Here is a 24,001-nt window from a genome sequence, read left to right on the forward strand (position 1 = left end):
AGATCATTTCGGATGACCTTTGCTGGTTCATCAGTGTTTGCCACTCCTGTTTTTGTCGTCTGCAAATTTAACAAGTTTGCTTACTATATCAGAATCTAAATCATTAATGTAATATAGATTAGGAATAGCAGAGGACCTAATACTGATCCCTGTGGTACACCACTGGTTATTTCACTTCATTTTGAGATTTCTCCTCTAATCAGTACTTTCTGTTTTCTACATGCTAACCATTCCCTAATCCATGTGCATGCATTTCCCTAAATCCCTGCTGCATTCAGTTTGAGAATTAATCTTTTATGCAGGACTCTGTCAATCTAAATCTAAATAAACCATGTTATATGCTTTGCAATTACCCATTGTCGATGTGTCTTCAAAAAAGTCAAATAGGTTAGTTAGACACGATTTCCCTTTCCTAAAAGCATGCTGACGGTCTCCCAGGATACATTTTACCATATTGTAATTTAAAGTGATTAGATTCATGTTTTCCTTTAAGCGATGGTCAAAATTCAAAACGCATCAAAAATGTGTCCATGCCTCAAGATCAGCTGCATGCTGTTGATCCTCACAGATTACATTACATAATTTTTTACATATTTTATGCAACAGAGACAGACATCTGATTAATAAAATTACACTTGCTAGCCCATTTAATGATACAATACAAGTGGAAACATACAAGTTTGACAGTTATTTTAAAATAAATAAACTACCAGGATTGGTGATGTTTCAATTGCATTAATTCATTACAGTTAAATGAGGAAAAAATACTGATTACATTGTGAACTGGATAAACCTGGTACCTGGGAGAAAAGGTATTTTTTCATTAATTGGGGTTATAATTATATATATATATATAAGGTGAATGTGCAATTTTTAATTGAAATTTGCGAGGTGGGAATGAATGTATTACTGAAAAATGAGAGGGGAATTCAACAGTGCAAGAAATTGCCAGTGTTTTCATCTTTATTTAGAAACATACCAATTTCCTCCAGGCAAACATGTAAAAAATTAACAGGAGACAGCCACCCATGTACATTTATACATACAAATACATCTTAATCCCAATACTTGATTTACTTTACACAACAGAAGTTAATTATATTTACGTAAAACCTATATCTGTCCACAATTGACAATGACTATCTTTTTAGTTGGCTTGCCAGTCTTTGCACCGAGGGTGCCCATCTTTTTCACAACCTCCATGCCATCCTTGACAAAGCCAAAAGCCACATGCTTAAAATCTAAGTGTTCCGCCTTCTTCAGGGTGATGAAAAACTGAGAATTGTTGGTGTCTCGGCCACTATTTGCCATGGACAACAATCCAGGACCAGTGTGCCTCACATCAAAGTTCTCATCTTCAAACTTGTCTCCATAGATGGACCTTCCCCCAGTTCCATCCTGTTTCGTGATATCACCACCCTAGAAATAAAAAAAATGAAAAACACAACACATAGGTTTTTGATTTCCAACAAACAAGGGGCCAAGGATATTATAACTTCTGTTGATTTGCCATTCCTATTTCACCTTACTAACTTAGTAATTAGAAAAAAAAGCTAATACAATTTGGAGACCTTGCATTACCAACACACACACATTTTTTATATAGATAGATAGATAGATAGATATACACATACACAATATATATATATATATATATATATATATATATATATATATATATACACACACACACACTCTCTCTCTCTCTCTCTCTCTCTCTCTTACCTGGCAAACAAAATCGGGGATGATTCTGTGGAAGATGGAGTTTCTGAATCCAAACCCTCTTTCTCCGATGCACAGAGCCCTAAAGTTTTCAGCTGTTTTGGGGACTATATGCGAGAACAGTTCCATTGTAATTCGTCCAATGGGTTCACCATCAAGACTAATATCAAAATACACAATTGGGTTGCTTTCCATGGAGAGCTCCATAACTCGGGACACCTGTCCAGCATCTAGCTGAGTCATCTCATGCTGGCATTCTTCAAATTTCTTTTTGAAGGTTTCTGCCAACTCTGCAGTTTTGAATCTTGCAGCCAGTTGTTCTATCTTTCCATCTCCATCTGAATAAAATTAATTATAATTTTTAATCCAGTGATGATTTAAGATCCATATGAATGAAAATGTTAAAAAGTACAAGGTTTATACTTAATCTACATTGATCTGTCTTTTATATCCTTGTGTTATGAGGCCTGGTAAATAGTGACAACAAAAGCAATATAGATTTTTACAAAACAGTGTAGAAATTAACGTTTTTATATATACACAAGGAATACTCAAATATGTCCCCTACTACCCCCCTCACCCCCTTACAGAAAAAAAAAAAAAAAAAACCTCACCAGCGTAATCTGTTGCTGTCCAGACAAGTGCATTGGTAGATGTATTCATGGGCTTCAGCTCCATGGCCTGTGAGATTGTGTGGTTTGCGCACACTTTAAACACCTGTTCTCTTCTCATCAGGACACGGTAGTACCTCTTCTGAGGATGGTAGAGAATCTTGATGTCACCCACACCACGTTCTTTCCACTGGCTGACATCTCGGTCCCAACGATAAAGCTTTGTTCGTTCTTTAAATAAAATCTCTTCATCCTCTTCTCCAGACTTTATTTCCACCTTAAAAAAATAAATAAAAAGTGCGCATTATATGTATATACTTTTTTGCTCATTTATTTTCTTCTATATTATACATGATCTCAATTGTTTCTAAAACTTTAGGTCATCCAAGTGTTGAACTACTGGTTCATTTGATATTTTTTCTTATTTGTGGTTGTGTATTCTTGTATATAAATTATTTATCTGTCTCATAAAATATACAGTGGCTTATGAAAGTATTGAACCCCCCTTGGCATTTTTCCTATTTTGTTGCCTTACAACCTGGAATTAAAATGGATTTTTATTTGGATTTCATGTAATGGACACACAAAATAGTCCAAATTGGTGAAGTGAAATGAAAAAAATAACTTGTTTCAAAAAATTCTAAAAAATAAATAACGGAAAAGTGGTGCGTGCATATGTATTCACCCCCTTTGCTATTAAGCCTCTAAAGATCTGGTGCAACCAATTACCTTCAGAAGTCACAAAATTAGTTAAATAAAGTCCACCTGTGTGCAATCTAGGTGTCACATGATCTGTCACATGATCTCAGTATATATACACCTGTTCTGAAAGGCCCTAGAGTCTGCAACACCACCAAGCAAGGGGCACCACCAAGCAAGGGGCACCATGAAGACCAAGGATCTCTCCAAACAGGTCAGGGACAAAGTTGTGGAGAAGTACAGATCAGGGTTGGGTTATAAAAAAATATCCGAAACTTTGAACATCCCACGGAGCACCATTAAAGCCATTATTAAAAAATGGAAAGAATATGGCACCACAACAAACCTGGCAAGAGAGGGCCGCCCACCAAAACTCACAGACCAGGCAAGGAGGGCATTAATCAGAGAGGCAACAAAGAGACCAAAAGATAACCCTGAACAAGCTGCAAAGCTCCACAGCGGAGATTGGAGTACCTGTCCATAGGACCACTTTAAGCCGTACACTCCACAGAGCTGGGCTTTACGGAAGAGTGGCCAGAAAAAACCCATTGCTTGAAGAATAAAATAAGCAAACACGTTTGGTGTTCACCAAAAGGCATGTGGGAGACTCCCCAAACATATGGGGAGATGAGACTAAAATTGAGCTTTTTGGCCATCAAGGAAAACACTCTGTCTGGCGCAAACCCAACACCTCTCATCACCCCCGAGAACACCATCCCCAAAGTGAAGCATGGTGGTGGCAGTATCATGCTGTGGGGGTGTTTTTCATCGGCAGGGACTGGGAAACTGGTCAGAACTGAAGGAATGATGGAGGCACTAAATATAGGGAAATTCTTGAGGGAAACCTGTTTCAGTCTTCCAGAGATGTGAGACTGGGACGGAGGTTCACCTTCCAGCAGGACAATGACCCTAAGCATACTGCTAAAGCAACACTCGAGTGGTTTTAGGGGAAACATTTAAATGTCTTGGAATGGCCTAGTCAAAGCCCAGACCTCAATCCAATTGAGAATCTGTTGTATGACTTAAAGATTGCTGTACACCAGCGGAACCCATCCAACTTGAAGGAGCTGGAGCAGTTTTGCCTTGAAGAATGGGCAAAAATCCCAGTGGCTATATGTGCCAAGCTTATAGATACATACCCCAAGACTTTTGGGGGGGGGGGTTCTGTTTTTTTGTCTTATTTCTTGTTTGTTTCACAATAAAAAAAATATTTTGCATCTTCAAAGTGGTAGGCATGTTGTGTAAATCAAATGATACAAACCCCCAAAAAAATCAATTTTAATTCCAGGTTGTAAAGCAACAAAATAGGAAAAATGCCAAGCGGGGGTCAATACTTTCGCAAGCCACTGTACCATACAAAGGATGTTATCCTTACATGACAGATTTTTTTAAGACTGAATAATTATTTTCTTTATTTGCGATTTCACTTTTATCTTTACCAATATACAGTGCTCACCCGTTATAACATGCCCCATTAAAGTGCGGAACCAGTTATAACACTGTAGGGTCGTGGTTTCCATTTGCTCCATAATGCCATTATACAGTAGCCCTTTTATAAGGCGGAACACAAATAGCACGGTCTTGTAACTATGGCTCCCCACTATAGCGTTATAAAGGTGAGCACTGTGTTTGCACATTTTGCATGTGCTTTTACAGGTTGCAATGTCCCTTAATATATCGATAACCCCTTTATGTTTACTGTGGACTAAAATGTCAGCTAAATTTGCATCCCTCTAAAAGCTACAATCTGTGCTTTTAGAAATATTTGTTTTCCTTTTGTCTGAATTATGAAGTATATGTAAACGCTTCCAAACTATTTTTGAAATATTGGGTAATAATTTAGAAAATGTAATTATTAAATGGTACTCTCAACCTTCTCTTTCCTTTTCTTATAATCAAGTAGTTCATTCCTATCGAGTCTCAACTTTCCTCAATTCTCTCAATAATTTCTTTACATGCTCTTTTCTCTTTTTTGTAGTAATTTTCATCAGAACAGATTATTTTTATCCTTATAGCCAGTCCTGTAGGAATTGCTCTTTTAGTACAGATAGGATGTGCAGATGACATATTTAGGTACCGAGATAAGATCTGTTTTAATAGATCCTTGATCAAGTTTAACCAAGGTTAAATTAAGAATTCAATTTCAGATTTTGTCCACCTTAAATGCACTGAAATGTTAGGATTCTTCTCCAAGTGTCCATATTCCAAATGTCATCCACATATCTTATGTATTCTAATGGTTTCTTGTCTAGTTTACTCAAAAAAATGTCCTCCCATTTGCCCATATATACATGCTTGCAAAATGTATACCTAATTGCACCTATGTTCACGCACATTTTCTGATTCTGTGTACGTGTCATTATAAAAGTATTCAGCTAGCCTCATTCGTCTTTCCCATTCTTTTAATTCTGTTATTAAATTTATCCTTATTTATGTGGAACTACACAGAACTGGAGTTTCTGTTCCTTCATATTCAAAATATTCCTTGCCCACAACATTTATGTAAACATGTACTGGCCTATTTATAATATCTACAGCAGCAACAACTTCTGCCTCTGTAGCCCAGGTCTCTATGCCACCACTGCTTAATTGCATTTTCTCGAGGTGTTCTTTATAATCCTCTCAAGGTAACATCTGTATCTATTTTCATTTCTGCTCATGTGTTCAGTAATATACTAATCTATGATAGTCTTGTGTTTCATACAAAACTACTCAAACACCTAAAAAAGCAATTACCATTTTTCTCTACATTTAATATTTTATTTCCATATTCATCACAGTGGCACTGATCTTCTGCTACCATATCAAGGTGTGTATTTTCAATTACGTTTGCATATCGTCATCATTATGCTGACTTGAACAACCTAGTTTACCTCTGGTAAAGAAACAATGGGTTCAAAGTTAATGTCATCGTTATTCGCAGCAGCTTCCTCGTCATCGCTACTTTCATCTCCCTCCCTGGTCCTGGTGACTGTCGAGCCTCTAAACACAGTGGCGCCTGCATTTGCCCAGGAAAAGTTAGCATCTGGAACAAAAGGAAAAACACCATAAACTTGGTATTTGACTTTGAATTAAATCAGATTGACGGTGTCACAGAAAAAAAAAAAAAGTGTATAACATATTTAAAAGCACTATTTGAAATACAACATGTCCAGTAAACATAACCATGTTTAATTATTTACACATGGCCTGTGTCAGTTTAATGCTTTACTACGACGTCTAAAATTCCTCTCCTTATTTGTACAGCTGATGAAGGGTTAAGAAAATTGTACTTGCCTTGTTTGCCAAAAGCAAAATCTCCAGCGTTCTTTGCCAAATCTGAAAACGAGAATTCAGAGGATGCAGCAAGTCCAAAAGAGATAGCACCTCCTGCTAATAGAAATAACACAATCATTGTAGAATACACATCAGGTCCTGGTATAAAAGCAGCATTCAATACTTCTACAAGTTTGTAATAGATTTGAAAAAATACAAAATGTGAGTTTGTGAATAAAACAAAAGCACCCCTTAGGGTGTAATCTATGGGGAACGGCAAGAATGAAGAAAAACTGATATTTATCATCATCTGAAAGTGGAACCGGTATTGAACTCGGCTCAAAACAGTTTGACACAAGGTGCAGTATGCTTCTCAAATTCAAATTCTGTGATGTGATGCTTGAATGTGGGAGTCAGACCCACAGTTCTCACCTCCAATCCATACTCCAAGTTGCCTGTGGGTCTCATAAAATCAAGCAAAAGTAAACTGGCCCCTGCCCTTCATATACAAGCAACAACTCGATACTGGTCACAGGCACACTGTTGTGGGTCTGCCGGCTCTCACACAAAATTAGATTTTGACTTTAGATCTTACTTACAAAAGGGTCTGGTCAACAAACACATACAATAAAACATGTAAGTATTGTACTGACACAATCATTTTAGGAGTCAAAAGCAAACAACATTCACCCAAACATGTGAGGATCCTTAAATCAGGATCAACACATTTACAAGAGGCCCTAAACAATTTACAGAATTCACAGAAACACAGATTATAGTTGGTATCATGCCTATTAACCAGATCAGTTAAATAAGGCACCAATCTTAAGAAGCTTAAACACAAATCAGTACCAAAGATAATAAAGCCTTTGGTCTGCAAGTGAAAGCCAGCCTAATTTTACAAACATGTCGCAATGATGAGTCAAGGTTTAGGCATAACCAAAGTCTGTACTGTTTCATCTATATTTTCTTCTAGTAGTACACTAGTTTTTAATGCTGTATGTGACTCCAGATTAACCAATTGCTGGGTATATCAATTTTCTGCATGGTTAAACATTACCTTGGCTTGTGGAATCTGGCTCACTTTCTTTCTTGGCAGATAAGTCAATGGGCTTGTTGTCATCCGTGCTTGAGGATGGAGGTACTGTTTGTGTCCCCTCAGATGTGGAGTCTGGTTCAGTCCGAGAAGGTTGTGCTGGTTCAGCTGGGAGTTTTGCATCACTACTGCTGGAGACTTCATCAGCCGAGGTGCTGACACCCTGTTCCTGGGTTTCCTGAAACAGTGTTCATAGATTACCGACAATACTGTAGCCGCTTATATGAAAATTACTTATTTGCAGGACAGCACATAAATGCTCCACAGAAGAATGTGCGACAATGCTGTATAAAAGATGCTGAAGATGAACGTGTTCACATTTTACCATATTCTGAACTAGCACAAATGTCACTGTAGATAATTAACCAAAAGGCACCTGCGCTTCTTTCACTTTTCTGATTTCCGCTTTAAAGTCTTCTACCTCTTCTCTGTCCCCCTCAGTGTCACTGCTGACCCCACAGAAGAAGGTGGGTGGGAGCTTTAAGCTTTCAGCCTTTGCCTTCTCTTCAGGCGTCGGCTTCTTTTCCCAAACTATAATGCATTCAGACTGCCCATCTTCCTGTGGTGCCGACTTAGATTCCATCGCTGTAGCAGGAACCTCTGTCACAATATGAATACAAGATACATTATGTTACCATTTTCAGCAGAGTAAATGTTTGCATAAAATATCTATTAGCCCTTGTTGCCCTAAACACATATCCAGGAGTAGGTGTTACAACATTTTTTGTAGCAAAATAACTTGTTTCATAAATTTAACCTCATATTTTGTTTGTGCGATTGATTCCAGTAAAAAAAAAAAAAGGTAAAGGACTCGGAAAAGGGGATGTTAAGTGTCATCGCAAAGAGCTCCATGACAACACCCAGGGCATCACCAAGCCCGCTATCCGCTGCCTGGCTCGCCGCAGAGGAGTAAAGTAAATCTCCGGGCTGATCTATGAAGAGACCCGCAAGGTGTTGAAGATTTTTCTGAAGAATGTGATCCAGGATGCCGACCCCTACACCAAGCACACCAAGAGAAAGACCAGCACCGCTATGGATGTGGTGTATGCTCTGAAGCGCTAAGGTCACACACCGTACAGATTTGGAGGTTAAAGATTGGACACAAGAACAACACTACTATTACAACTACATAACCTTCTGGACAAATGTATATTAAGCTTATTACTAAATCTATTAGTTTATATCACTTTGACATCTTTTACTAACTTATTGCTGCACTTATTCATATAACTTCAGTTATTCTGCAAACAGTTTAACTGCACTGTAACCAGGGAAAACAGTGGGGGTGGTCCCCTCTACGGCATGCTTGTCTGACAATCCCAATCCTCACTTACGTACAAGATGTTGCCGTGTAAACTAGTTTTAAGAAAATATATCATGATAATTTAATGTTCATGTTTCCGTTTCGAGAATAGAATACAAACAGCACATGTTTAAATGACTGCTTTTCACACAGGTCAACTTTTGACATGGAAAATGACCAATGTATTTTATGCATGCCCACACAAAGTGGGGTATAGACCCCTCAAATTTTTGTTTCTGCCTGGCCGCTCCCTTACCTGTGAAAGTCTGGTGCTGGCACTGATCCATTACAATACTGAATGTACCAGCACTCCTCACTTCTTTGCTTTCTTTTCTCTCTTTGATTTCTCCTCGCTTTGTCGTCTTGCTTTTTGCATCATCAGGATACAATTTCCCATTTAGTTTCCTCACAGCAGTCTCAAATTCTTCATCTTGAGATTTAAAACAAGTATAGGTTGTTGCATTCATGCAAGAAAAGAATTATGCCCACAATACATTTGGTGGGAAAATACAATAGCTATACCTAACTTTTGTCAATAACTTAGTTTAAGTATTTTAAAATACTATACATCGACACCTTTCCAGCAAACCTGTACTTGAAGACCATGTGTTTACACTGACCCATCAGCTGAATCCCTGTACATTCTGTACACACATAGCTTAATGTTTGCATGTACAGTAAACTGGAGAAGATAACCTGCAAAAACTCTCCTTGCCTGCTTGCCTTACAATGTATAGCAGTAAAACACATTACTCCATTAAGGGTGTAAACACTTTACAGGTGTCAGTCAAACTAGTCACTATTAGGCTAGTTTTATCAGCCAGCAGCACTGTAACTTTTCTAAACGTTTTATCACTGAGCCCCTGCGTACTAACAGAGAAATGAGATGTGTATTTCATAACAATGTCCAATATTTTAACAGAATGAAAAATGACACAATCTGAAAAAACATAAGTTGCATGGAAACATAACAACCTCACTTACTGTTAATAGATATGCTGTGATAAGTGAACAGATCTTTTGCAAGGCAGGAAACTAAACTACAAGGGACGTATGCCCACAGCATTAATTACCCTTTACATTGGGCCTAAAATGTGTGTTTGTGTGAAACGTCCTTCAATAATCAAAGGCTTACCATCCTCCTCGTCATCACTGATATAGCCGGGATCGTTCTTATAACAGAAGAATGTTGGAGGCAGTTGCAGCTCCTCTGCAAGTGCTTTTTGCTCAAGGGTAGGAGTCCGCTCAAACAGAATCTGCAAATCACCCAATGCTGGCTCTGTTCCTGAGGAATCAATGTAAATGGTCAGTATCAGTTTACAAATGTTAATCACTTAAGGCCCTCACAGATTACCAGTTACATAAAGAACTGTACCATAGTTACTGCAATAACATTTTAGAATATTTGTGCTTCTGGTAATTGTTTGCTAGTAGCAAGATAAAACAAGATGATTTAAAGAAAAAACAAAAGACAAAACACACAACACAGATGTTACTGCTATAGTATAGGTGTACAGTGCACATGTTTAATTTTGTATTGGAGATAAGCATGTGCAATAACATTTTTTTAATATGGTAAATAAATACATCATAAAAATATATCCTTGGAAAAAAGCATTTAAAACTTATGCTCAGTGTGCCCCAACAACAATCAGACCGGTAGAGAGCGCAGTTTGGTCGGTAGTTATGAAGCACCACAGGCCTGACTGGGCCTGTTATATATAAAGTGCATATGGCCTCCGTTTCATGAATCCAGGAAAATGGGCGTGTGTCAAAAAGTTGAAAATTTACAAACCATTTTTAAAAACATAACTATGAACTAATCCTAACTTTCCCGCCACACGTCATATTTGTTGTACAGTCAGAATCTGAGACCGAGTACCGAAGTGCTGCGTTGGTGCTCATTCCCGCGGCAAATCTTTTACAAATCAGGTTTTCTACAAACTAAGCTACCAGTAAGCCAAAAGGAAAGCGCTGAAATCAAAAAATCATGAAGAATCTAATTATGAAAAAAAATGAAGACGAACATTTACAGTGGAGGCTTCATTATGTAAAAAAAAATAAAAAGTAATGTTTTGCCTTGTTTGGCATCAGTTTCCCAGACTTGTAGATAAAACAGCAGCTTTATTTGTTGTGAAATCAACATTTCGTGTACATCATACTTGGTCTCGCAGCAAGTTGTCCTGATGGATACCCACATACGCAATTGAATTTTTTTGATTTGGGATCCGATGTGTTCAGGTCAAAAATGCCGTTCAGAATCTTTCCAGGACTCGTTGGCATCACTGAGCAAGACTGGCGCTGACTTAGGAGAGGCTACACAGAGACAATGCTCTGACAAGGACTGTTATTTTTTATTATGAATATTGTCTTAATAGTGTTTGTTATTAGGATTAGGGATGGACATAGTTTCCTATTTGAATACACAGGGTGCAATCTTTTTGTGTATTCGATTACCTGAACGCGCAGACAGCATAACAGTGTAAGCCGGTAAAGTGTTCAAACAATGTCCAAGACGAGATTTCTTCGCTCTGTACCCTAGTTCCTTAGGCACACGTTTTTTTCTTTTGTTTACTGAATTAAAATACACTGAACTCAATGATCAGCAACGTCACTGCGCATATCTCTTATTAAAAGCAACAGTAGCATAATATTGCTCAAACCACCAAATCATAATTTTTGCTGTAGTGTATTCAGAATGAAACAACACCACACAGCAACCTAAATATACATCTGTTTAATTCTAACAAATAATATTTATTAACAATCTTTGTGTAAATGTTGTAACCTGGCCAAACTAGAAAATACATTCCAACATTACAATAGTTTAACATTACTAATTACAACTAACCATCAAATACTGACATCAGATGAATCGAAGTCAAGTTACTTTGTTTATTCAATAAGCTGTCAATAATTCAAAACAAGGATCCCTGGTTCTCTAATGGTCAGTGCAAATGTTGCCGTTACTCCATCCATTCACAGAAAGTCAACAGTAGATGTTTTACACTGAACAGCAGTCCACAGTTAAAAAATGACCCATTTCCAATTCCAAGTATCTTGCCTTTTCTTATGGTCACTGCATTGTTGTTCTTAACATTTAGTATGCCTTTATATTCATCATAACGTTAATTACCTTTCTAATTTCACTGTTAACCAAGTTTGGATTCCTTCTTTTAGCACGTGTTATATACATGTTTAATGGCTGTAGTAACATATATTGAAAGGCTTTGTTTAGCCACTTTCTTTTGAGACGTGGACTCTTTTTGGTTAACATACGCAGTTACAAACATACTGAAAATAAAACCCATCATGAAAAAATATATAAAAATATATTGGGACAGATAAAATTGCATCCATGCCAGTAAAAACATAAGCTCAGTGGCCCGAGTGGCCAGTAGTTAAAAATCTAAAACGTAGCACCCGGATAATGCAGGGGGGCCGGGGGGGACTTTCTGGAATCAGGATCTGTCACTTACTGATATGGGAATATCAGTGATCGGAATCAGCCCCAAAACACAATCTGCATTCCTAGGTAAAAAATGGCTATGCAAACTGACTTACAGTGCTGTTCCTTAGAAGCAACTTTAAATCACTACATATATTGTACATTAGCACTTGAATCCCTTTCATGTACGGTATAGTGCTTTGCGATAGTTTTAAAATCTAACCCTGACAATGCAACACAAACATTTATCATAGCTACAAAATGTATATAGCTTGACATAAAATGACTGACTTGTACATTTACACTGATGAACAGTTCGTAGCATAATTCATGCCAAAAAAAATTACAAATAAGAATTATACCGAGTTGCACTGTTAGATTAAAAAAAAAAAAAAGTTCTACTTTGCCTAATATTACATTTGAAGTGAAAACTTAAGTTTGTTATTTCCACACAGGGCATGCAAGGTCTGTTCAAGTAATTGACATGCATAAACTAGTGTTCTCTAACAGGATACCAAATCAGTAAGATTACTTGTATGCAGTGTTCAAAGCATTTAAAATGCATGACACACAGTAATTATAAACACAAAAGGGTTTATGGAAAAATAAAATGTTATGTAAATAAAAAAATACTTTTGCAGCACAGGGAGAAATATTTAGCAAAAGCTTGTGGGGAAAAAAAAAGCACACAAAACAAATAAATTGTTCAATTTAAATTCAATAGAATAATGTACCAAAGACCTCAAGTAATGTCAGAAATTTTAATAAAATGAAAATAAAAACCCTTCTTGAATTACAGCGGAAAATTAACTCAAAATGCCATGTATATAAACATAGCACTTGAGCTGCTGCCTAGCCTACTAGTCTAGCTCAAACAAACACACATAGCATGCAACATGTTAGGTTCTAGCACACACTAATGTTTCCACACCACACAGCCAGGTTATTCTGGCAGCATTTGCCAGCAGGGTGGGAGCCCAGCGAAGTAATGTGTCACAGTGTACTAAAACAAAAAAAAAAAAAAAAATACCTTCAGTTTTAAATTGTGTAGTAGATGTGCAGGTCCAAAATGCCATAGGGTTATCTTTGAAAAGTCTAAAATCCAGTCCTAAAAAATAATGGTTTCTGGGTCACACAAACTAAATAACCCAGATTTTTTTTTTTTTTTTCTGGTCATAGGGTGTTTTTTTACTATTATAGAAAATATGAACAGAATTAACATTCTCTAAATTAAAATAATTATCTAGAACATTTATCCAATTTGGACTTACTTCATTATTAACCAAAATCTGAATATCAATACCAATACATACATACATTATATATATATATTATATATTACATATATCCTTACCTCTCTCAGGCATTTTAAACGTGCTGGTCATCTGTCCTCGTGGTGATGCCACTAAACTGGGAGCTGCAGTGCTGGATGGTAGACTGGTTGCCTTGCCATTTTCCAATCCACTATCTGGCGTCTTCCTGTTCACAGATTGAACACTACCAGCCTTATCTTTACAGCTAAAGGCAAACAGATCTTTAGAGGCAGTTGTGCTGCCAGAGGACAATGAGCTTGTGAATATGTTTTTAAGGGATTCATTACCAAAAACAAATTTGGGAGGTGAAACCACAGCTTTGGTGGGAGTTTCAGTGCTTGGAGTCATGGCAACATTGGGTGCAGTACCTGGGGATGGAGAGTTCTGTGAAGGTAAGTCAGTTTGCTGCCTGATAATTTCGTCTAGCATGGCCACAGCACGTTTATCGCATGGAGACTGCCGTGGGGTGATGCCCTTTGACGAAGCTGGAATTACCAAGATCTGCTTCTCCTGGGCTTTGTTAGCATTGTCAAAGTTTTCCTTGAAGGAGTTTGCCACTTCCTGCTGCTTAAAACGGACAGCCAGCTGCTCCACCTTCCCCTCTCCCTCAGTAAAATCAAAAGCACTCCACACCCACGCCCTCTCCGCTCCTTTCATTGGCTCCAGCTTCATATCAGCCGTAACCCAGTGGTTGGCGCACAGCTTCAGCACCTGATCCCTCCTCATGACAACACGCACCCGCTTGTTGTCATAGTTCTGCAAGATCTTTAAGTCCCCAATGCCCCTCTCTTTCCACTGGCTTAGATCTTTGTCATAGCGGTAGAGCTTGGCTCTGTGGCTGAAAACCACTAGTTCATTCTCTTCCCCAGTGGAGATGTCCACCAAATCAGGTAGGGGGACAACTGGCTCAAAGTACTGCCCATCCCTCTCCTCTTCCTGAGTCACTTCAGAATCGTCATCAGTGCCAACAGATACCCTGCTCTGGTTCAGTTTTGAGGGGGACTTAGCAGGGCTCAAGACAGGCTGGAAGCTGAAGTTAAACCCAGCAGTGGATTCTCCAAAGCGGAACAGACTCTTTTGTACAGGACTGCTGGCTAATGGTGAGGCATAGACAGAAGTGTCCACACTATCATCCAGGGCATCTTCACGTAGGTCGTAGTTATCCCACTCCAAGGTTGGGCCTGTGCTTTCAGCATGGGGTTTGATGATCAAACCAGAAGCATTGCTGGCAGTTGTGGGGTTGCCATCCTTCTTTTGGAGCTTTGCCTTGTCATCCGTCAAAAAGGATTTTAGGTCTTTTAGGCCGCTCTTCATTTCTTCAGCTTTCTGAATAAGATGTGCTGTCCGGCCAGAGTCAACCAGCTTGTGAGGTGTCTGCAAAGGTATGTCCAGCAACAGCCTCTGGCACTCCTCAAACTTCAACTTAAATTCCTCTGCCAGCTCTGGCATTTTAAATTTGACAGCCAGCTGCTCCAGTTTAGCATCTCCATCAGAAAAATCATTAGCCAACCACATCCAGGCTCTATCTGAACCAGAGAGGGGCTTCAGGTTCATGGTGGTGGTAATCCAGTGGTTAGCACAGACCTTCAGAACCTGCTCCCTTCGCATGAGCACTCGCAGCCTTCCATTTGTCTTGTTCTTCAAAAGCTTCAGGATGCCCACGCCTCTTTCTTTCCACTGACCGATATCCAGATCAAACCGAAACAGCTTGACTCGCTGGGAGTACAGGACATCCTCATCCTCCTCCCCTGTTACAAGATCCACCTTTTCTGGCAATGGAACAACAGGCTCAAACTGAATGTCATCATTCTCATCTGTCTTGTATATATCTTCTTCCTCCTTCTCCAAAGAATTATCTCCCTTCTGATCAGCCTTCAAACCAGTAAACAGCTGCTCACCGGCTCTAGAAAATCCTTTGAAATCAGGGTCTTTTTGACCCAACTGGATACCATCCCCACCTGACATTTCAGCTAAATCAGCAAAAGTAAATGTGTTGGGTTTGCCAGTGAAAAGGGGATTTTCCTCCACCGTTGTGGTGGAGCTGAACTCTGTAGACTTTTCTTTTTCTCTCTGCTGTTCAGCAAAGTTCTTCAGAGACATGGCAGCAGAACCACCCATAGGCATTGCATTTTCACCAGGATCAGTCTGCTTACTTGACTCATGAGTACCAAACTTGAAGCCCCCTGCTGGAACAGGCATTGAAAACATAAATCCACCTCCACTTGTAAGTTTATTTTCAGTCTGAGACAGAGGGGCCTTAAATTTTTCTTCAGTATGACCAAACTTAAAACTGTTGCTGGTACCAAAATTGGCTTTAAATCCTGTCCCTGAAAGTTGGCTAGGTGCAGGGTGCCCGCTGAAGCTGAAACTGAAGGATGAACTTGATTGTGTAGCTTCAGCAGTGCCTTTAGCATTAGGGTTAGGAGTTTGGCAGGAAACGCAAGTTGCAGAGGCAATTTCATTTCTTACTAAACACATATCACAGTCCCACTGTCCATCTTTTTTACCAAAAAGTGCAGAAAGCTCATTTTTGGAAGGTGTCTGGCTTGTTTCACTAGAGATATTTAATGGAAAGGTGGACGCTGCCTGGACAGATGACAGAGAAGTCTTGCATGGAGTCTGGCAAGAAACACACTTCGTAACAGCTGCTTCATTTCTTACTAAACACATATCACAGTCCCACTGTCCATCTTTTTTACCAAAAAGTACAGAAAGCTCATTTTTGGAAGGTGTCTGGCTTGTTTCACTAGAGATATTTAATGGAAAGGTGGACGCTGCCTGGACAGATGACAGAGAAGTCTTGCATGGAGTCTGGCAAGAAACACACTTCGTAACAGCTGCTTCATTTCTTACTAAACACATATCACAGTCCCACTGTCCATCTTTTTTACCAAAAAGTACAGAAAGCTCATTTTTGGAAGGTGTCTGGCTTGTTTCACTAGAGATATTTAATGGAAAGGTGGACGCTGCCTGGACAGATGACAGAGAAGTCTTGCATGGAGTCTGGCAAGAAACACACTTCGTAACAGCTGCTTCATTTCTTACTAAACACACATCACAGTCCCACTGGCCTGTCTTCTTGGTGAACTGTGCACCAAACCCTTGCTCTGCAGTTTTCTTCATATCAGCTTTAACACCAATTTCAAATGCAGAGGGTCCCATACCACCTGGTGCAACTGCAGAATTTTTGAAACTTGGTTTTGGAGTTTGACAACATATGCATTGTCCAGCAGTTGCATAATTTCTTCCCGAGCATATATCACAGCCCCATTCACCCTCTTTCTTTGTAAACGGTTCTCCAAAACCTCCCTTTGTGGTGGATTTGCCTTTTTCATTGCTAAGGCTGAATGTAAACTTTGAAACAGCCGGAGCAGAGACTGTACACGAATCACTACCGGTTCCAAATTTGAACGCGGGGGGTGCTTGAATATTTGTAAACTGTGTGCCAAATCCAGTGATGCCACTTTCCTTTGTTGATTCTTTACCAAACCCAAAGCTAAACGTTACAGGAGCAGGTGATGGCACAGTGAACCCTTTACTAGCTTCTGAGCCTCCTTTAACTGCAGGCTGTGATTTAGCATTGGGATTGGGGCTTTGACAGGCTGCACAGAACATAGCAGCTGCAGAGTTCCTCACGACACATACACTACAATCCCATTCTCCTTCCTTCTTAACAAACTGAGCTCCAAATCCAGAGTCTCTGGCAGCAGGATGAGAAGTAGTGTTTTTTTTAGATATTTCTTTCCCTGGTTTGTCATCTTGTTTTAATGGAGATTTGGGCACCAATCTTTGTGCCTCTTCAAATTTCACTTTAAAGAGTGCTGCCTCCTCTGCAGATTTGAATCTTACAGCTAGCTGCTCTGGTTTTGGCATTTCATCAGCATAATCTATAGCATACCATACCCATGATTTATCTGAACCAGCATTGGGATTTAAATTCATATCAGGCTTAATATAATGATTTGCACAGATTTTCAGCACCTGCTCTCTCCTCATTAGTAGACGGACTTTACCAGATGTTCTGTGCCGCAGTATCTTAATGTTCCCAATACCTCTCTCCTTCCATTCTTTTGCCTCAGTTTCAAAGCGGAAAAGTTTGGCTCGGTTGCAGAACATTTCTTCCTCGTCTTCCTCTCCAGTCTTGACATCCACCTTCTCAGGGAGTGGCACAATTGGCTCAAAATGAGGCCCATCTTCATCTTCTTCTTCATGAGAACTTTCATGATCACTCACTGCACCTTTTTCTTCCTGCCGAGTGCCTGCTACTACAAAACCTGGCTTGCTGGCATTTGTGAAACTGAAAGGCTGCTCAACTTTACCAAACAGATTGGGTTTGTTTTGACCCTGCATTGCAAGATCAGCAAACGAATAGCCGGATGTATTTTTACTGCCGAAACTGAAGAGGCCCACTTGAGACGGTACTGGATCCTGGACAGGAGCCTTTGGTGCAAGATATCCTTCTGATCTGGCTGGCATATCCGAAGTCAAAAGCCCGAGAAGACTTTCATTGGCATGTCTGACCTGTGGGGATGAGAATGTGAAGTCACCATCATTGGATTTAAAGTTAGAGTTAAATTTGAATGTGGCAGCCGGTGTGGACTGTGTAACTACTGTTGCTCCAAAACCAGGTACCTTAGGTGCTTCAGCCGGAACCTGTTGCCCAAAGCTTATTTTACCAAATTCCACGGTCTTCCCCTCAGAAAGCTTGGAAACCTGGTTCCCCACAGAGGGTTTTGTGAAGTAACCTGGTTCAGGGAGAGGAGGGTTTGTATTGGCCTGAGGGACAGTGTGGTTGTAATACTCTTCACTATAAGGGGACAATAAATTGGTTGCAGGAGACTCGAAGCGCAGCTGAGCCCCGTAAACCTCTTGGGTGTACATGCAGGCTGATGAGGTTTGCAGGGGTGGAGTATGGGTCGGCTGTTGTTGATATGCATACATGTGCTGCTGAGGTGCGAGCCGGTTTATCCCAAACACTGGTGCCTAGAAAACCAAAACAAAACAAACAAACAAGTAGGTTTTATTTTAATATAAATACAGCAATCTATAAACAAGGTGTGCTGGAAAATTATCAATTTTAAAATTGACCTTGGTTGGAGTGACATTGGCAGCTGTTCTGAGGAGGTACTGGGAATTGTATGCAGGGGATTGGTTGTAGTATACTGATGGACCTGTTGTAGAGACTGCCAGGAAAAAAAAAAAAAAAGTTAACAACTCAATGTACAAAAAAAAAAAAAAAAAAAAAAAAACCCCACCAAAAAGAATTATGGTCTACCAAATAACTTAAAAAAAACTGGTTTATGGTGCTGCATTTTTTTTTTTGCTAGTTTTACCCCACTGAGCTTACTAAATACACTGAAAACCTTGTGCTCATGTTTATATACCTTCATGTTTATCACACAGAACATTAAGTTTTGTATTAGTTGAACAGCAGAGGGAATGCAATTAGTAGTTGCAACACGCAGTTGATTCAATCAAATAGGTGATTCTATCATGCAGTTTACAGTATGTTGGTATCCCTATAGAGATAACCTTAAGAAAGCTATCTTACAAGTATCTACTTTCAAAGTAGGACAAGCAAGTGGAGGTTTTGCATTTAACCCTAATCAAACCCTTGTTCACTTAATGGTAATAGTTTGAGAAATTATACATCAGAATGTTTACACTGAACACTGGAATGAAATAGACAGCTCAACTGTATGATCAAAGTATATAACACCGAACTACAAATACTTATATAAACTAAAAAATAAAATGTAAATATGATAATTAGAATATGGAAAATATACTGTTGCTGGGATGTCTGACAAGATAAGTGGGATTCCATACCGCAGCCAAATTGTAAAAAAATGGCACATGTGCAGCACAAGACATTTAAAAAAATTCCTCTTAAAAACTAAATAATCTACCTGTTAGCGGAGCACCATGGAAACTTTGTGCTGCTGGGAAGCTGTCTGGAAGAGCATCAGCCATGAAGCCATCCCCGTACAATCGGTGATGTGGCGATGCAACAGCGCCAGAAGTGTTGGCCTTCAAGTCGTGGACTTCATTCTATAACAAACAGTAAATCATAACAATTACTACACCTGCAGGGTTCGCAAAATTTTGGTAATGGTATTTGCCCTTCGGGCAGTTCATTGTCGACATTTGGTTGTCCAAAAAAAATGTCAAGTTGCCCATAATTGACCTATGGACTGTAATTTGTACAAAGTACACTGTACTCAATATAGGTACTGTATCTCAGGGTACCACAGGCCAAGGAAATGCATGTACATGGATTAGGGAGTGGTTAACGTAGAACTGATTAGAGGAGAAAACCTCAAAATAGAGTAAGGTAACCAGTGGAGTACCACAAGGATCAGTACTAGGTCCTCTGCTATTCCTAATCTACATTAATGATTTAAATGCTGGTATAGTAAGCAAACTTGTTAAATTTGCAGACGACACAAAAATAAGAGAAGTGGCAAACACTGTTGCAGCAGAAAAGGTCATTCAAAATTATCCAGACAAGATTCAGAACTGGGCAGACACATGGCAAATTACATTTAATAGTGAAAAGTGTAAGGTACTGCATGCAGGCAATAAAAATGTGCATTATAAATATCATATGGGAGAAAATGAAATTGATGCAAAGAAGAGCGACCAGAATTAATCCGGGCTTAAAAGGCATGTCATATGCAGGCAGGCTAAAAGAATTGAATCTATTCAGTCTTGAACAACTACACGGTGACCTGATTCAAGCATTCAAAATTCTAAAAGGTATTGACAATGTCGACCCAAGGGACTTTTTCAACCTGAAAAAAGAAACAAGGACCAGGGGTCACTAATGGAGATTAGATAAAGTGGCATTCAGAAAACAAAATAGGAGGCACTTTTTTTTTACACAGAGTTGAGGGTCTGGAACCAACTCCCCAGTAATATTGTTGAAGCTGACACCCTGGGATCCTTCAAGAAGCTGCTTGATGAGATTCTGGGATCAATAAGCGACTAACAACCAAACTGAGCAAGATAGGCCGAATGGACTCTTCTCATTTGTAAACTTTATGTTCTTATATACTTTTTCAACATCAAAATTCCACACTTTTTCGAGATTTCCATTTGTTTTTATCAGACTTGTGTATTAGTTGGTTTCTACTAGTTTTTTTGATAGTTACCCACATAGGCGGGCAGCCGCAGAGCATTATAGCTTTTTAATCCAGAGCAGAAGTTGCTTCTGGTTTTCTAAAAGTATTTGTCAGAATCTGGAGGTGCATATCTACCATGAGACAATGCAGGTATTGAAAAGAGAAGTAATATACAATCTAATAAATGTCCAATATTTGAGAACTACATTGCATTATTTACAAAAAGAATATACAAAGTTGTATACTTGTGCCAAAATAGGTTAGTATAATGGTACCAATAGTATACTAAAACCAGACAATTTTGGCACAAGTATACTTGCAGTATGTTACTTTTTTCTAAAGGATGATAATGGATTCTTATCCAAACTTCTTTATGCTCTCTGTTAAATGCTGAACAATATGGGTGGTGAAAAATAACAAATGTGCAAGTGTCATCTATTAAACACACAAGTCAAATACTTAATGCAGCACACCCTCGCTATAACAACCCTGTTTGGGTCCAAAGCCTTTTGTTCACTACAGTAAAACAACAAACCAAAACGAATAATATAAGTTGCTGGAGTAAGTTAAGGAAGTCACCTCGGATAAAGGCATTAGCTAAACTATTAATATTAGTACTGTTTTATTCTTCGATTTTCTTTATTACAGTATACACTACTAGCACTAAACAATAATAAACACTGAGATTGTGAATAAAAGTAGAATTACAAGCACAGTACCTATTTGTGGCATGCTGCATCCAGTACTATATCCTATTCATTGTAGAACACAGTACACCCCCCCCCCCCCCCCCCGGGGTTCAAATAATTTTAAAGATTTAACAAAGGTAACAAGATAACAAAATGTGAATCTTGAAGAGCAGAGTACAGCAGCTTGTAATTCCAGTCTGTAACTTTGTTTAAAAAGTCATAGCCTTCAATATAAAAGTATATACATTGGCTGCCGTAGCGTCCGTTTTACCCTTCGTTTCAGTGAAGCAGACAGAATCACGCGATATATACCAGCGCGTTGACTAGATAGGATTGCTCGAGTTCTCAGGGGTGTTACACGGGGCAATCCTCGCGGGATTTGGTCACTAGCACCTGGAAATCACTCAAACATTACCAATGAAACACACTGATCCCTCTAAATGTGTTTTACAAGGACGATCTGTGAGCGGAATCTCGATTGGGAAACCACTATTTGATTAAAGCACAGAAGGTTATCTTGTTATAGAGTAAAAAAAACACACACATTGTCCGACAGATTTTTTTTTGGTTGTCCCGGAACATCGGGCTAGCGATTTTGCGAGCCCCAACCTGGAAGCACTCGTATAGGGCATCATTAGCCATTTCATAAAGCACCTCTACAAATCTCAAAACACTGTACAAAAGCACAGTAAAATAAATGAAGTACACCGTCCAAAAAATAAAAACTTAATTTAGTGCTCCAGATTAGCAATATTTACAAAGTGTACCTTGAGGGCTTCCACCTGCTGACAAAGCATCTGCAGCAAGGACTTCTGGTCCTCTGCCCAGTGAGGTGGTGTCTTGGGGGAGAACTGTAACAAAAAAAAAAAAAAAAAAAAAAAATTGTGATGATCCTGTGAAATTTATGGTTGTGGAAAATAATAATAATAATAAAATAAAACAGTGCTCTTTGAAACAGATGTACCTTAAGACTCTTTGATGGAGAGGTGATATTTTTTGTTGGCGCTGGAGTAGAAAACTTTACTTGTCTATTGCTAATGGGGTCTGCAATGTGGCACGGACTAGTGTTGGTGCCGTTAACCTCCTCCTCTTCCTCCATATCCATAGCTTCACCGCTCTCCCCAAGCTGCTGATTCACATCATCCATCAACTCACCAAGCTCATCTATCGATACAGGAAGCTGGCAAGACAATGGAGTGCAGAGGTTAATAAAATTGAGAATGGGGGGGTGGGGAATGATCATGAAATCATTTAATACCTTACCAGAAATCAGCATTTTTTTTATATATGCAAAAGCATAGAACTTTGTTGTCCAATTAAGAAAATGAAATATGCAAGACCCCTCAGGTTTAGACACTCAGGGTCAATTGCAATGAACCTCCGTGGTAACTCAGTGCCAATTGCAAAGACAAACGTTGTGCAACAAAGTTGGGGAGTAGCTGATGCCCAGCTGTGTGGAGTTCTGGGTTAAGCTCTTTATTGTAGTACGCTAGCAAACAGGAACTGAAGGTAGGGCCTCAAAATCGGAGAGATTTGTTTGCAAACTGAACCACATTACCAAGCACGTGTGAAGGAAAGATACCTACTTTTTCAATTTCTGCAGCATTAGCATTGAAGCCTTCCAAGATTTTTGACAAATACTTTCTGGACTTCCGTAAAGCCATTTTATTCATCTCTTGACCTTCTCCAATTTCTTCAGCTCTCCTTCGAAATATCTTTAAACAAATAAATAAATAATTCCATAAAAAAAAAAAAAAAAAAAAAAAAAAAAAAAAAAAAAAAAAAAAGACCAAGAAATTAGAACTGTCTTTCAGCAACTGCCCCGTCCCCCTCCAACCACTCACCCGTGCAAGATGCCAGAAAGATACAACAGTATTTATGGTCTCAAAGGCCGCTATTGCATCATCTGTGTTGCCTTCAACTTCACACAGTGTAGCAAAAGCAACCTGCGCATCCTCTTCATAATCATTAACCTCAGCAATCTGAAACACAGGAAGCATTGTATTACCTATTCCGATATAAATTTGCTATAATGACGACAATCAAACATTGGTGTGTGACAGAGAGCGAAGGTATTTGAACTGTAAATCTCCCTCCCGACCAGAAGAGGCGCAGTGCAAGGCTGGTTGTATGTTTTCCTCTAGACTAGCAAACTCGTCGGTAGGTGGAAACCGGAAGTCGGCCATCTTGGGGGAAAAGCGTGTAGATGCAATTACTCTAAACAACTCCTTTGCGATCAGGTACGGGTCAGGCAGCGATTGGAGAAACCACGGCAACGGGCGAATTGCAGGGAGTAGTTTGGTGGTACAAAGGGGAGTTACACCAGTACAAGCCCCCTTGCGCTGAGACGTAGTTCCCAGCCAGAGGTTGTATGCAGTTTGTGTTGTCATTGCGTTTGCCTATTGCAGCGGAGTAGGAGAAGATCCAGAGCTGTAGCCATGGAGCCAGCTCATCCACAAATCACTACCTCACAGCACAGCACTGACACAAGCATGACATTCCCCCAAATTACAGAGCACTGCTTCGTTCATGGAGGATCGTGGTTAAGAAGTGTTTGTCTGTTTGGGACTGCAAACCCGCCGTATTTGATTCCCTCAATACCATTGCTGGTACAGGGGTGACTGGATTTAATGTGTTTTTTTTTATTTAATAAAGACGTTTTTGGAAAGTGTGCAAGTGTGTTGACTCGCCATTATCCCACTCACCGTCCTGTCACAGGGTGTTAACAAAATACCCACCAT

At 39.3% G+C, this 24,001-nt stretch overlaps 1 protein-coding gene across 4 annotated transcripts in view; it reads right to left on the bottom strand.

The window, feature by feature from the left end:
- Window positions 1-620: 620 nt before the first annotated feature.
- The window catches only part of LOC121320680 (E3 SUMO-protein ligase RanBP2-like), a 32,407-nt gene continuing 9,026 nt past the window's right edge, over window positions 621-24,001 (bottom strand). The window contains exons 14-31 of one of the 4 annotated variants that reach the window (XM_041259242.1): window positions 23,105-23,242; window positions 22,847-22,975; window positions 22,225-22,440; window positions 22,028-22,111; window positions 19,357-19,498; window positions 18,536-18,630; window positions 18,080-18,430; window positions 13,489-17,968; window positions 13,165-13,242; window positions 9,822-9,971; window positions 8,943-9,116; window positions 7,760-7,983; window positions 7,348-7,561; window positions 6,309-6,404; window positions 5,906-6,057; window positions 2,337-2,610; window positions 1,726-2,060; window positions 621-1,419 (exon numbers count right to left, since the gene is read on the bottom strand). In XM_041259242.1, coding sequence (XP_041115176.1) covers window positions 1,114-1,419; window positions 1,726-2,060; window positions 2,337-2,610; window positions 5,906-6,057; window positions 6,309-6,404; window positions 7,348-7,561; window positions 7,760-7,983; window positions 8,943-9,116; window positions 9,822-9,971; window positions 13,165-13,242; window positions 13,489-17,968; window positions 18,080-18,430; window positions 18,536-18,630; window positions 19,357-19,498; window positions 22,028-22,111; window positions 22,225-22,440; window positions 22,847-22,975; window positions 23,105-23,242 — 7,638 coding nt within the window. In that variant the 3' untranslated portion in view covers window positions 621-1,113. Of the gene's footprint in view, window positions 1,420-1,725; window positions 2,061-2,336; window positions 2,611-5,905; window positions 6,058-6,308; window positions 6,405-7,347; window positions 7,562-7,759; window positions 7,984-8,942; window positions 9,117-9,821; window positions 9,972-13,164; window positions 13,243-13,488; window positions 18,431-18,535; window positions 18,631-19,356; window positions 19,499-22,027; window positions 22,112-22,224; window positions 22,441-22,846; window positions 22,976-23,104; window positions 23,243-24,001 lie in introns of all 4 variants that reach the window. The other 3 variants (XM_041259239.1, XM_041259238.1, XM_041259241.1) reach the window with 3 other exon arrangements.

This window comes from Polyodon spathula, chromosome 9 (genome assembly GCF_017654505.1).
Source record: "Polyodon spathula isolate WHYD16114869_AA chromosome 9, ASM1765450v1, whole genome shotgun sequence".
In the NCBI taxonomy this organism is placed as follows: Eukaryota; Metazoa; Chordata; class Actinopteri; order Acipenseriformes; family Polyodontidae; genus Polyodon; species Polyodon spathula.